This window comes from Pseudorasbora parva, chromosome 9 (genome assembly GCF_024679245.1).
Source record: "Pseudorasbora parva isolate DD20220531a chromosome 9, ASM2467924v1, whole genome shotgun sequence".
NCBI classification, from domain to species: Eukaryota; Metazoa; Chordata; class Actinopteri; order Cypriniformes; family Gobionidae; genus Pseudorasbora; species Pseudorasbora parva.
In genome coordinates, this window is record NC_090180.1 from 27,761,893 (window position 1) to 27,776,383 (window position 14,491).

At 52.5% G+C, this 14,491-nt stretch overlaps 1 protein-coding gene across 1 annotated transcript; it reads right to left on the reverse strand.

Annotated features, from left to right (window-relative positions):
• Positions 1-8,873: 8,873 nt before the first annotated feature.
• LOC137089634 (uncharacterized) lies at positions 8,874-12,990 on the reverse strand. Its single transcript, XM_067453205.1, has 2 exons — positions 12,349-12,990; positions 8,874-9,555 (listed from the first exon to the last, which is right to left on the reverse strand). Exons 1-2 carry the CDS (start codon positions 12,958-12,960, stop codon positions 9,061-9,063), a joined length of 1,107 nt encoding a protein of 368 aa, XP_067309306.1. The 5' UTR covers positions 12,961-12,990; the 3' UTR covers positions 8,874-9,060.
• Positions 12,991-14,491: the final 1,501 nt, after the last annotated feature.

The following is a 14,491-nucleotide window of genomic DNA, read 5'->3' on the forward strand; positions in this document are numbered from 1 at the left end:
TTTGACGCCGTGTCGGTGTTGCAAGTATACTGGGAAGACCTGCTGAGGGATCTCAATCAGGGAAAATACCCTGACCCGCGGCGCAGCTGTGCGCCATATCAGCGATAGCAGGGCCTGAGGGCCAGTGTCACAGAAGCGCGGGTGGTGGTGTCCGAGGACCCGCACACCGCTGAGATCCGGGTCCCAGGCAGGCGGGAGGCGTCACGGTATACGGACCAGTGACGGGGCCTGAGTGCCAACATCGCCTCTCATGCTCCCCGCGGTTAAGGGCGGGGCGCAAAGAGGCGGACTCCCACATAAGAGGAATAGTATCACAACGCTGTTGGCGTGAATGAAATATCCCTCCCTTAGGTGGGTGAGTTAAGAATTACATCTCATTTACTGCTCTTCTTCATTTTCTCCCCAGGCGCTTCTTACATCCGGCCCTGAGGGGGGCCATGACGATGATACTCTAGACCCCGCCTGGCTGGGCTGTGAGAAGCGCACCCTCAGGCGGTTGCGCTCCTAAACATGCATACTGTGAGTAAAACTTATGTGTGGATATCGTCGCGCAGGAGGCGAGCTGGTAAGTCCCCCTTGCGAGGGAAACATTTATTATTTATGTTGTGTGAGACTTCATGCTCCCCGCCAAGGGTTTGGGGATCATGGTATTGATGGAGGACACCATAGGGCCCTGTAGTTCCCCTGTCCGGTGGCTAGAACGATTTTTTAGGTGCCGTTATGTGGTATGTCTAGAGCTAGCTTTGCTAGGAGAGAATAGCCGCCATTGTGTGTACAGCTGTGCGAACAGTTTTTTTGCCTTCTCTCTGTGTGATGAAGCAGTATTGAGGCAACCGCTCATTCTTGTAGGAATGTGCTGTTGTTTTAGGCGAGTGTGCTCTCCTAGTCAAACAGGAAGCTCTTAGCCACCCCAGGGTAAAGCGGTCAACGTTGCCCCTCGTGGAATTTCATAGACGGGAGGGTGAGTTTAGGCTTACGCACGAACTACAGATTTATGTCTAGCCTCGCAGGGCTTGGACGGAGTATTATTGAGGTTTTTTCGCTCCCCCGAGCCGCGTATAATACTCTTATGTAGGCTGGCCCTCTGGCCACTGCATCGGTTGGCCTAGGCTTTTGCGGGATGGGGGGCATTTCTTTCCAAAGAAGGGAAGTAATTATCGCCCGAGGCCCTCGGTTTGAATATTGCAGGGCATTTTCTTTCGCATCCCTAGTCAGCCTCCTCTTACATTAGAGTCGTCCGGCCAAGGCCCGCCCCCTTCTCTGCGTTTTGGGGTTTTTAGTAATGCAGGTTGGTGTGAAGCAGAATGAACAGCGACTTAGCCAGTGGTCGTGGGGCGGGGTTTGGCGTCCCACGCTTGTACGCGGGTGGGCTAGTTTTGCGAAAACCCCGCTTTCCAGAGCTTGTTGTGGCTGCCACCTTCTGGCGGCCCCTGGCCCTATCCTGGAGGATGTTGGGCCGGTGGGTAGCATATTTGTGAATATTTTTTTTGCCCTCTGCTCTGTGTCTTCTGCTCCACCTTTTAGGGCTCGGGTTGAGCTGCACTCGCAACCTGCGTGCTTCGTAATGGTTCGGTCGGATGCTCCCCTGGAAGCCGAAGCATTGCCATGGCTGACGCCCTAGCGTGAACGGTAGGCCGCTGCATTAAGGAAGAGCGGCCGCCCTGACGCAGGTGATGTAAGTTGTACTCCCCTCGCTTTGAGGGTCTAGGTACTTTCTGCTGAGTACACTGCTTTTGGCAATGTGTTTAGGCTATGTCTGTAGGCACTGCCGGATGGGACTGCGTCATCGCATGGAGGACCCCGTGAGCCTCCGGGATGAAGCCAGCCCCGGGAGGGGCATGGGCTACCAGCTGGCTGTGAGCAGCCAGCTTGGGCAGTCCTGGCAGTGGACTCTGAGCAGGAGGCCTCAGCAAGCCTCCTTGCGGGTGAGTCGCGACATCGGGCCAATGTGCGCCTGGGAGGAATATCCCCGACGATGTCGGCTTCAGCAGTACCTCGTCGACAAGCAGGACCATCATGGCCTCCCTGGGGTGATTCCCCAGGTGGTATTTGGATGTCTAGGTCTTCGTCAGCCAAGCAGACAGCCACTGTCAGCCCGACTTGGAGCGGCCAGCATTCATCCGACCTGTCAGCGAGCATTCGTCGCTGGCATGGCTACAAGCCCAGTTACTAGGCCTCCCTAGGCCTCCCTGAGGGCCTGCTGGGGTGCAGCAGGCCTTGCCGGGCTTCCCTTGAGAGGGTATTCCCGTGCTTCAGGTGTTAGACGGCAGGTAGTAGGCCTCACCAGGCCTCCCTGAGGGCCTGCTGTGGTAGCAGTAAGCCTCGTCTGGCTTCCCCCAAGGGGTCGTTCCTGGGCTTCAGTCACTGGATGATAGGTAGTAGGCCTCGCGGGGCCTCCCTGAGGGCCTGCTGGGATGCAGCAGGCCTCATCTGGCTTCCCCTGAGGGGGTACTCCAGGGAACTAGCGCTGGATAAACAGTTCCTGGGCTCCAGTCACCAGATGGCAGGTAGCAGGCCTCACCAGGCCTCCCGGAGGGCCTGCTGGGTTGCAGCAGGCCTCATCTGGCTTCCCCTGAGGGGGTGGTCCAGGGCCTCGGCCACTGGGTGACAGGGATTAGGCCTCGCTAGGCCTCCCGGAGGGTGAGCCCCGGTTCCCGGTTCCTATGACAGTGAGCATGGTTGCTAGCCAGGGCGGCTAGCATGATCTGCTATCAGGTAGCAGGCCTCACCAGGCCTCCCTGAGGTCGTTCCCTGGTCTCAGTGCCGGCTCCGAGTAGCCTGGCAAGTAGTAGGCCCTGCGGGGCCTCCCAGGGGGAATGAGTTCCTTGGACGGAGACACATAACTGGCTCAAGCTGACAGCTAGTGGTTCCTGCCATCAGGCTTCGGTCTTAGCCGGCAGCACCTGATGGCGGGCGCATACTCTAGCACAACGAGTTTACACTGCTGCTATGCGGTCCTTACAGGACAGGGACTTGCATAGGTTGCCTACAGCATGGTACCTACCAGACAGGCTTAAGAGCTCCCCTCTTAGGAGGGTTGTCTGTGAGCTTACGGCCGCCTGGGCCTGGTCAGTTGGTCGTAGGCCCCTCGGGGCCTCCCTGTGAGATCAGCCTGTAGGCCTTCTCAGGCCTCCTGAGCACCCCTGTAATGTATGTGCTCGGTAGATCCTAGGATCGAGCAGCTGACTCCCCTCGCTAGCAAGGGTGGGAAAGCACTACGCTGAGCGCTGTTCTCCAGGATAGCCCGTCTCTGAGTTCCGGCCTGAGGCGGACACTGCCAGTTCGCAGTCCCTCAGCTTGATGCCTCTCCAGAGGCGAGTTTCCAGAGGCTCTGTTGTTAACAGACTGGGCTGGCAGACGGAAGCGTCCCGCATAGTGACGCCAGGTCAAGCCTCCCTGGTGGCATTCGGTGAAGTTCTTCCCGAATAGTGACTGGCTGGGGCGCCCTCGGGTCCCCTAGCCACATTCCCTTAAAGGAACCCCTTCTGTCGAACAGGTTGGTTCCAGGCCTTTGAGCGGCCGGGGTAGGGTACATGAAGGTGCCCCAAGGCCACAGCTCGGGCTATGACCGTAGGGAATGCTGTCACTGACAGCCTAATGTGACCAGAGGGGGAGTGGTTCAGGCATTTCAGTTGAATTTGCTTGTCCTGACAGTTGTCACTGCCAGTAGGCATGCACTCCCCTCGGCATGGCGGCGTGGGTATATCGTTCCCCATAGCGTCAGCTGACGCAGCTCGAGTTCCCTTTCGAAAGGGAACGTCCCCGGTTACGAATGTAACCTTAGTTCCCTGAGAACAGGGAACGAGACGCTGCGTCACTTTTGCCATGCCTCGGGGCCTGCCTGCGAACAGTCCCTTCAGACGAAGAAGCTGGTGTCATGTTTGCAAGGCGCCCTTATATACTTCCTGGTTGCACCTTGATGACATCATAGGCCGTCGCCGGTCAATAGGATTGCTGTGATTTGATAGTAGCTCAGACACCGGTCACGCTGGAGGCGTTCCCCATAGCGTCAGCTGACGCAGCGTCTCGTTCCCTGTTCTCAGGGAACTAAGGTTACATTCGTAACCGGGGACGTTTTCTATTCGCCAAGGCAAACGAGAGACAACGAGTTCCTATGCACTGCGTTTCCGCATGCTGGCCTGTATGAGCAGATGGAATGAATCAGCTCTCGTCACCACCTTTCACCATGGCCTCCTCGCTGATGTCAAGCAACTTATTGTGGTCTACGAGGATGCCATGGGCTTGGAAGCCCTCATCCAGAAAACCATCCGCGTCTCTCAATGGTTATCTGCCTCTCCTCACCCGCTGCCGATCCTCCACCCGCTCAAACACCTGTCGCACCTCCAGCACCTGAACCCATGCAGATCGACTCATACCATCTCACCACCACCGAACACTAACGCAGGATATCTCAACATCTGTGCCTGTATTGTGGGGGAGATGGACATGGCATCACAACCTGCCCCGTGCGACCCACTTGGCCAGCGGTGAGTACCATCCAATTACCTCTTTTAACGGCAAACCTTACCCAAGGTAGGCACAAGCCCTCATTGACTCCGGGTCGGTGGGAAACTTCATCAGTCACAAACCCTCAAAAAATTTACCCGTGCAACGTCAACGTTGTCCCGTCCACCTAAGCATCACCACCATTCAGTGAAAGCCGCTGGGCCGAGGTCGTGTCCACCATTTCTCCCCCACACTTACACTACATGTTGGTCATCTGCATGAGGAAACCATCACGTTCATGGTGCTGGAGGAGTCAACTGCGGACATCATCCTGGGACACCCCTGGCTTATATTACACCAGCTGCATATCCACTGGTCCACCGGAGAGATCCTGCAATGGGGTGAGAACTGCTTTGATCGTTGTATTCATCGTCCTCGCCGAAAAGGTCCATCATCATCGTCAGTTTCTTCATCATTACCTGTCCAGTCCACCTCAGTAGAGAGTCCCGAAACTCAAGTCAAACATGGCCATTCCCCTAGCTTACAGGGCATTCCAGGATGTCTTCAGTAAGCAGTTGGCTACCAAACTACCACCCCATCGGCCATGGGACTGCGCCATCGACCTCCTGCCTGGGGCTACTCTACCGAAGGGCCGCATCTATCTTCTGTCCATCCCCGAACAGAAGGCCACGGAGGAGTACGTGCACAAAGCGCTACAACAAGGGTTCATCCGTCCATCAACCTCCCCTGCCACTTCAAGCTTTTTCTTTGTGGCCAAGAAGGATGGAGGCTTGCGGCCGTGTATCGACTACCGTCACCTTAATTCTCAGACTGTCAAGTTTAGTTATCCTCTTCCTCTGGTCCCAACCGCCCTAGAACAGCTCCGTGGGGCCACCATCTTCTCCAAACTCGATCTCAGAAGTGCCTACAACCTTATTCGCATTCGCAAGGGAGACGAATGGAAGACAGCCTTCATCACTCCCTCAGGTCACTATGAATATCGGGTGATGCCATATGGGCTGTCCAACTCACCCTCCATCTTCCAAAATTACATGAATGAGGTATTTTGTGAATTCTTAAACAAGTTCGTCATCGTCTATATCGACGATATCCTCATCTATTCTAGTGACCTGAGGGATCATGAAGAGCATGTCTGTCAAGTCCTGCAGAAGCTCAGAGACCATCACCTTTATCTCAAGCTCGAAAACTGCGAGTTCCACGTCTCTACTGTCCAGTTTCTTGGGTACATCATAGAGAACCATGGAGTCAAGATGGACCAGAAGAAGGTGGACACCATCACCTATTGGCCTCAGCCCACCACTATCAAAGAGCTGCAGCGCTTCCTGGGATATTGCCAACTTCTACCGTCGCTTCATAAAGAATTACAGCCTGCTCAGCTTATCACTCACCTCCTTGCTCCAAAATCGGCCCAAGTCTCTGTTCTGGACTCCATCGGCCACGGAGGCCTTCCACCAGTTGAAGAACGCTCTGTCAGCACAGGATTGCTCCTGGCTGATTGATTGTTCCTGATCGATTGCTCCTGTCTGTCTGCCTGCTGCTCCTGCCACCACAGTGTTTGTAGCTCTGTATAGCTGTGTTTGAATCTCTATTTGATATATTTTCTTTGTAATTTACACTGCTAAATATAACTTACTCATCACCATATAGTGTTTAATATAGCCTATCAATTTAAATTTGACATTACTAGCTTTTAATCTAAATCACTACCACACGTTAGCTTTTCGCTAGCCTGGTAGCTTTCCATCCCAGCATCCAGGTCTCCTGTTTTCTGAGTTCTATAGACAACTGTGGTGAGTTGGATTATTAAAAAGACTCCATCAGACAACTGTGGTAAGTTTTGGATTCATCAACAAATACGGTAAGCCATGTCTTCTTCTCCTGTCATTGTCACTTGCACTGCATGCTACATGTTTAGCATATCTATCTCCGTTGGCGAACAGGGCTTCACATGTGATAAATGTAAGGAATTAATCAGGCTGACGGAGAAGATTTCAGATTTAGAGACACGCATCCAAGCTTTATGTGAGAGTAGTGAGAATGTAACAGCTTTAGATACTGCTTTGGATGCGACTAGCTTAGTGAACACTCATTGTTTGGTTCCGGCTGAGCCCGCGCAGCAGGGCTGGGTGACGATGAGAAAGCATAGTCGCGGATCAAAAAACCACTCTTCCGTTCCGATTAGAACATCAAACAGGTTCTCCCCACTCAGTGACGCACCCACTGAGGATCCTGTTGAAAGTGCCCTAGTTATTGGCGATTCTATTACACGGAATGTGAAAATAGAGACACCAGCCACCATAGTCACATGTTTACCGGGAGCCAGAGCGCCTGACATCAAAGCAAATTTAAAAGTGCTGGCTAAAGCTAATCGTAAATTCTCTAAGATTATTATTCACGTTGGCACTAATGATGTTCGACTTCGCCAGTCGGAGATCACCAAAATTAACATTAAAGAGGTGTGTAAACTCGCAAGTACGATGTCAAAAGCCGTATATTTCTCTGGTCCTCTCCCCGCGAAAAGGAGTGATGAAATAGTTAGCAGATTATCATCACTCAATGGCTGGTTGTCTAAGTGGTGTCTGCAAAATAACATAGGGTTCATAGACAATTGGAAAAGTTTTTGGGGCAGACCTGACCTGTTGAAGATGGACGGCATTCATCCCTCCTGGGCTGGTGCTGCTCTTCTCTCTAGTAATTTGGCACATAGTCTTAGAGCTAAACCTTGACTCACTGGGGCCCAGGTCAGGAAGCAGACAAACTGGCTAAACCAACCGTCTGCTAGCTGTCTCACGTCACCAAAGTCAGCTAAATCCCAGCACATAGAGACTCTTTCACCTAGATATTATCACATAGAGACTGTGTCTGTTACCCGAATTAGTAAATATAAAAAACCATCAAAACCATTCAACAGTAAAAATTTAATTGATGTCCAACAAATAAACAACAGATATAATACGGATGAACAATTGATAAAGCTTGGGTTGCTGAATATTCGATCCCTTTCGCCAAAAACGCTTGTTGTCAATGATATGATTATAGATCATAACTTAGATGTGCTGTGTTTGACAGAAACCTGGCTAAAACCTGATGATTACATTACTTTAAATGAGTGCACCCCCCGAGATTATTGTTACAAACATGAGCCACGTCTGAAAGGTAAAGGGGGAGGTGTGGCTGTAATTTATAATAATATTTTCAGTATTACTCAGAAGTCTAGTTTCAAATATAATTCCTTTGAAGTTTTGGTGCTTTATGTAACACTGTGTAGTGTAAATGATAAATCCCTTCTGACATTTGTGTTGGCTACTGTATACAGGCCACCAGGGCACAATACAGACTTTATCAAAGAATTTGCTGGTTTTGTATCGGAGTTAGTATTAGCTGTAGATAAAGTACTAATTGTTGGGGATTTTAATATCCACGTAGACAATGAAAAAGACGCATTGGGATTGGCATTTAGAGACATTCTAAACTCTATTGGAGTTAGACAACACGTATCAGGACCCACTCATCGCCTTAATCATACTTTAGATCTAATAATGTCACATGGAATAAATGTTGATACTGTTAAAATTCTGCAGCAGAGCGATGACATCTCAGATCATTACCTAATATCATGTATACTTAATTTACCTAAGGCTGCAAAGCCATCCCCTCGCTTCAAATATGGCAGGACGATAACCGCTGCGACTAAAGATTGCTTTGTACATAATCTTCCTCATCAGTTCCATCTCCTCAGCATTACAGATAGCCAAGATGAACTTGATGCTGCAACCGAAACTATTGACTCCCTCCTTACTAGCACTTTAGACATAGTTGCTCCCCGGCGCTTAAAGAAGATTAAAGCAAATAATCCAACGCCGTGGTACAACGAGCACACTCGGGCCCTTAAAACAGCAGCCAGAAAAATGGAGCGCAGCTGGAAGAAAACAAAACTAGAGGTTTTTCGCAATTTGTGGAAAGAGAGCATGATTGCATACAGAAAGGCCATAAAAACTGCTAGATCTGCTTATTTCTCATCTCTTTTAGAAGAAAACAAACACAACCCTAAGTATTTATTCGATACAGTGGCTAAATTATCAAAAAATAAAGCTTCAGCTTCTGATGTTTGTAAACAACACAGCAGTAATGACTTTATGAACTTCTTTACTAGTAAGATTGATAATATTAGGAATAAAATTATAACCATGCAGCCGTCTATTACAGTATCACTTCAGACAGAGCACTGCAGGGTCACTGAGGAAAAATTACACTCATTCACTGCTATAGGAGGAGAAGAACTGGCTAAACTTGTAAAATCATTGTAGTAAAGTTCGATATAAGGAGGAAGGAAGAGGACACGGGGTCGGCTGGACGGTTGATGCTTGTCTCTTTATTTTCTCAATAACTTGTCAACACACACAGTAATGTGTGAAATCTCATAAACACGATCTCTCGATCACTTCCGGGTCGGCACTTCCGGCTTCCGGTTACTCAGTCTCTGAACAGGGGGTTTCGCATCAACCGTCCGGGTTCTCTCTCCCCTCGATCTCCGGTTCCACTGCTGTTTTATCCCCTCTCCGCGCTCATTACTAGAACAAGAGACAGGTGTTATTAATCTGCTTCCAACCCACTCACGTACCGCTTGTCCCGCGGCTCTCTCTCCCGCTGCAGACCTCGCTGAACCACGCCCCCCTTGCCACATACCCCCACCGCCCGACTCAGGCCGGGGAGCCGTCCGGCCTGCAGCCCCCCCCCCCCATTTCTGGAGAGGAAGTCGGCCACAGCCATCTGAGCACCCGGCCTGTGGACCACCTGGAACTTAAAAGGCTGAAGAGCTAGATACCAACGGGTGATCCGCGCGTTGGTATCCTTCATGCGGTGGAGCCACTGGAGAGGAGCGTGGTCCGAACAGAGGGTGAACTCCCGCCCCAGAAGGTAATAGCGGAGGGTGAGAACGGCCCACCTGATGGCAAGGCACTCTTTTTCGATGGTGCTGTACTTAGCCTCTCTCTTCGAGAGCTTACGGCTAATGTACAGCACCGGCCGCTCTCCCCCCTCCACCTCCTGGGCCAGGACTGCGCCCAGCCCCCTGTCCGACGCGTCAGTCTGCAACAGAAAAGGGAGAGAAAAGTCAGGGGAGTGTAAAAGCGGCCCGCCACATAGAGCCGCCTTAACTCGGGTGAAGGCCTGCTGGCACGGCTCCGTCCATTGGACCGTATCTGGTAGCCCCTTTTTAGTAAGGTCAGTCAGAGGGCTGGTGAGGTCCGAATAATTTGGTATAAACCGTCTATAATATCCCGCCAGCCCCAGGAACTGCCTTACCTCCTTTTTGGTCTTGGGCCTCGGGCAGGTCGCAATTGCGGCGGTCTTATCAATTTGGGGACGCACCTGCCCATGACCCAAGTGGAAGCCCAGATACCTTACCTCCACCCGCCCAATTGCACACTTCTTCGGGTTGGCCGTGAGCCCCGCTCCCCTCAACGACCTCAAGACCGCCCGGACATGCTGCATATGCCGCTGCCAATCGTGACTGTAAATCACGATGTCGTCCAGGTAGGCAGCAGCATATGCGGCATGGGGACGCAAAATCCTGTCCATGAGGCGCTGAAAGGTAGCGGGTGCCCCGAACAAGCCGAAGGGAAGCGTGACGAATTGGTGCAATCCGAACGGCGTGGTGAAGGCTGTTTTTTCTTTGGACAATGGAGACAAGGGGATCTGCCAATAGCCCTTCGTTAAGTCCAATGTCGAATAAAATCGAGCCGTGCCCAGCCGATCAAGCAACTCGTCAACCCGCGGCATTGGATACGCGTCGAATTTCGACACTGCGTTCACCTTGCGGTAGTCCACACAGAACCTGACCGAGCCGTCGGTTTTAGGGACCAAAACGATCGGGCTCGCCCAGTCACTGTTGGACTCCTCTATTACTCCCATATCGAGCATTGCCCCTAATTCTTCCTGAACTACTTTTTTTTTGTGTTCAGGTAAACGATACGGCCGGCTGCGAACTACCACGCCCGGCTCGGTCTCGATATGGTGCTGAATTAAGTCGGTACTTCCCGGTAGGGGCGAGAACACGTCGGCGAATTCCGCCTGTAGTTTTGAAAGATCAGTGAGTTGGGACGGTGAGAGGTGATCTCCCCCAGGGGCCAGTGCGACCGATTGTGCTTTGATGCTCGCCTCTGGCCCGAGATCATCCTCTCCCCCGATCACCGTCGCCAACAACACTGATTCGACCTCATTCCATTTCTTCAGGAGATTGAGGTGATATATTTGCCGTGCCCCGTTCCTATCGGACCGTATCACTTCATAATCGAGGTCTCCAACCTGTCGTGCGACCTCAAACGGCCCCTGCCACTTCGACATTAATTTAGAGCTCGATGTAGGGAGTAATACGAGCACTTTCTCTCCCGGTGTGAATTTGCGTAGTCTCGTACCCCTGTTATACGACCGGCTTTGGCGGTCCTGGGCTTGCAACAAATTCTCCCTAGATAGCCGCCCCAAGGTGTGGAGTTTTGTTCGCAAGTCCAGCACATATTGAATTTCGTTTTTGGCCAAAGAAGGCCCCTCCTCCCAAGTTTCTCGTAGGACGTCCAGCACCCCCCGGGGCTGTCGTCCGTAGAGAAGCTCGAAGGGGGAAAACCCCGTGGAGGCTTGCGGGACCTCCCGCACAGCGAATAAGAGGGGTTCTAACCACCGATCCCAATTTTTGGCGTCTTCCTGTACGAATTTACGGATCATGGATTTAAGAGTGCGATTAAATCGTTCGACCAAGCCGTCTGTTTGTGGGTGATAGACGCTTGTCCGAATCGATTTGATGCCCAATAACCCGTATAATTCGCTTAACGTGCGTGACATAAACGCCGTGCCTTGATCAGTGAGGATTTCCTTCGGAATCCCCACTCGGGAGATTAAACGAAACAGTGCGTCCGCAACACTCTTCGCCGAGATGTTGCGGAGAGCCACTGCTTCCGGATATCGTGTTGCGTAGTCCACGATAACTAGCGCAAAACGATGTCCGCGTGCGGATCGCTCTAATGGCCCGATGAGGTCCATCGCAATTCTCTCGAAGGGGACCTGCATTAATGGAAGGGGGCGCAATGGCGCTTTTGGGGAGGCCAGGGGATTCACCAACTGACATTCAGGACAAGACGCGCACCACCTGCGCACATTGTCGTGAATGCCTGGCCAAAAAAATCGGGTCATTAAACGATTCAGCGTGGCCGCCTGTCCCAGGTGGCCCGCCATTGGGTTAGAGTGAGCCGCCTGGAAAAGCATTTCCCGGCGGCTCTTTGGTACTAACAACTGGGTTGTATCCACTTTTGTCTGAGCGTCTTGGGTCACTCGATACAACCTATCCTTAATTATGGCAAAATAAGGATACGTGACGGGCAAGGCGGGTTGAAGGGACTGACCGTCGATCGTGCGGACCTGTTGGAAAGCATGTTTTAGGGTATCGTCTTGAGACTGCTCCAGAGGGAAGTCATCGCGGTCCGAGAGAATCAGTCTCTCGACCCCGCTCGGTTCCTCTGAAGCAGTTCCCGAGGGTCCCGTATCAGTCTCGCCAACCTGCACTCGCACCGCCCCGTTCCTAGCCTTGTTCCCCCAAGCGGCATCCGCGCATATCGACCCCAATAACGCCGGAAAGGCGGGCCAATTCGTCCCCAGAATTAGCGGATGCCGGAGGTGGGGACTAACCGCCACCTCAACACTATGATTTTCTCCCCTAAACTGTATCGTGACTGGGACAACCGGATATTCCACCACATCCCCGTGCACACACCGCACCTTAACCATGCGGCTTGTATCCAATGCCCCAGGCTGCATCAGGCTTTGATGGATCGAGGTTTGGTTACAGCCTGAATCCACCAAGGCCTGATATGTACCCCCCTTGATACTCACAGGAACTTGGTACTCTCCTGCTTGATCAGGGGTGGTCCGCTGAACGTCCGGGACCCGGATCATTGTCCCGATGTCCATCATTGGACATCGGTCCACAAAATGGTCCGGGTCGCCGCACCGCCAGCAGGCCAGCCCAGGCCTGCCCGCCGCCCCTGCGGCGGGGAGTGGGTTGGAATATGAGCGTGGAGGGGGGGTGGAACCGGAACCGTTATCCCCGCCCGACCCCAGCAGCCCCGCCCCCCTGGGCGGGGCCCTCGAACTCCCGTACTGCCCTGGGCCCATTCCACCCCGACCTCTGGGGGGAATGCGAGGGGGCCCTGGAGGGCGGGACCTAGGGAGAGGGACAGGGTGAGAAGGAGAGACAGAGGGGGGAGAGAGAGAGGGAGAGGTTAGTCGGGGTTCGCCGACCCCCGGGCACGCCACCAGATGGTCCTCCGCCAGGTTGATGGCCGTCGTCAGCGACGTGGGCCGGTGGCACTGGACCCACTCGGCGGTCTTCTTAGGTAGCCGAGTGATGAACTGCTCCAGTACCACCAGATCGACGATGTGGTCCACGTCGCTTCCACCGGCCAATAGCCATTTGCGGCAGGCGTCCCGGAGCTGGTGGGCCATCGCGAAGGGCCGGCCGGTCTCCCCCCACTCCAGCGAGCAGAACCGCTGATGGTGCTGTTCGAAAGGTCCGACCGACCCGCTGGATGATGGCCCTCTTCAGATCTTCGTAATCCAGGAGGTTCGCCACCGGCAGTTGTTGGGCGGCCGCCTGGGCTTCTCCGGTGAGCAGTGGAATAAGGCGCACCGGCCACTGTGCCCGGGGCCACCCGCAGGCCTCCGCTGCTTTTTGAAACAGATCAATGAAGGCCTCGGGATCGTCTTGTGGCCCCATCTTGTGTAGGGGCACGTGGACCGGTGCGCTGGCGAGCCCGGCGGCTTCGGTGCGAACCTCCCGGTCTATCCAGCTCCGGAACCTCTCGCGGTCCTCTTGCTGGCCGCGGACGATGGCCTCGAATCGGCGCTCCTGGTCCGCCCGCAGCTCCAGCATGGACTGATGTTGTTCCTGGTGGAGGGCCGCGAGAGAGGTGATAATGTCCGCAAACGGCGTGGCGGAGGGCGTTGGTGTAGTCATGGCGGCGGCGCGGTCCTACTTCCTCCCGGGTTTCGGCACCACTGTAGTAAAGTTCGATATAAGGAGGAAGGAAGAGGACACGGGGTCGGCTGGACGGTTGATGCTTGTCTCTTTATTTTCTCAATAACTTGTCAACACACACAGTAATGTGTGAAATCTCATAAACACGATCTCTCGATCACTTCCGGGTCGGCACTTCCGGCTTCCGGTTACTCAGTCTCTGAACAGGGGGTTTCGCATCAACCGTCCGGGTTCTCTCTCCCCTCGATCTCCGGTTCCACTGCTGTTTTATCCCCTCTCCGCGCTCATTACTAGAACAAGAGACAGGTGTTATTAATCTGCTTCCAACCCACTCACGTACCGCTTGTCCCGCGGCTCTCTCTCCCGCTGCAGACCTCGCTGAACCACGCCCCCCTTGCCACAATCATCAAAATCAACAACATGTATGCTTGACCCTATACCGACTAGGCTATTAAAAGAGATACTTCCAGAGGTCATAGATCCTCTGCTTAATATCATTAATTCATCTTTGACATTAGGATATGTACCGAAAACTTTTAAGTTGGCTATAATTAAACCACTTATTAAAAAAACGCAACTTGATCCTAAAGAATTAGTCAATTACAGGCCAATCTCGAATCTACCGTTTCTATCAAAAATACTAGAAAAGGCCGTGTCTTCACAATTATGTTCTTTTTTAGAAAGAAATGGTATATGTGAGGATTTCCAGTCAGGATTTAGACCGTATCATAGCACTGAGACTGCTCTAATTAGAGTTACAAATGATTTACTCTTATCATCTGATCGTGGTTGTATCTCTCTATTAGTGTTACTCGATCTTAGCACTGCATTTGATACTATCGATCACAATATTCTTCTGAATAGAATCGAAAATTATGTTGGCGTTAGTGGAACTGCTTTGGCATGGTTTAAATCGTACTTATCTGACCGTTATCAGTTTGTAGCAGTAAATGAAGAGATGTCACACCGATCACAAGTTCAGTATGGGGTACCGCAAGG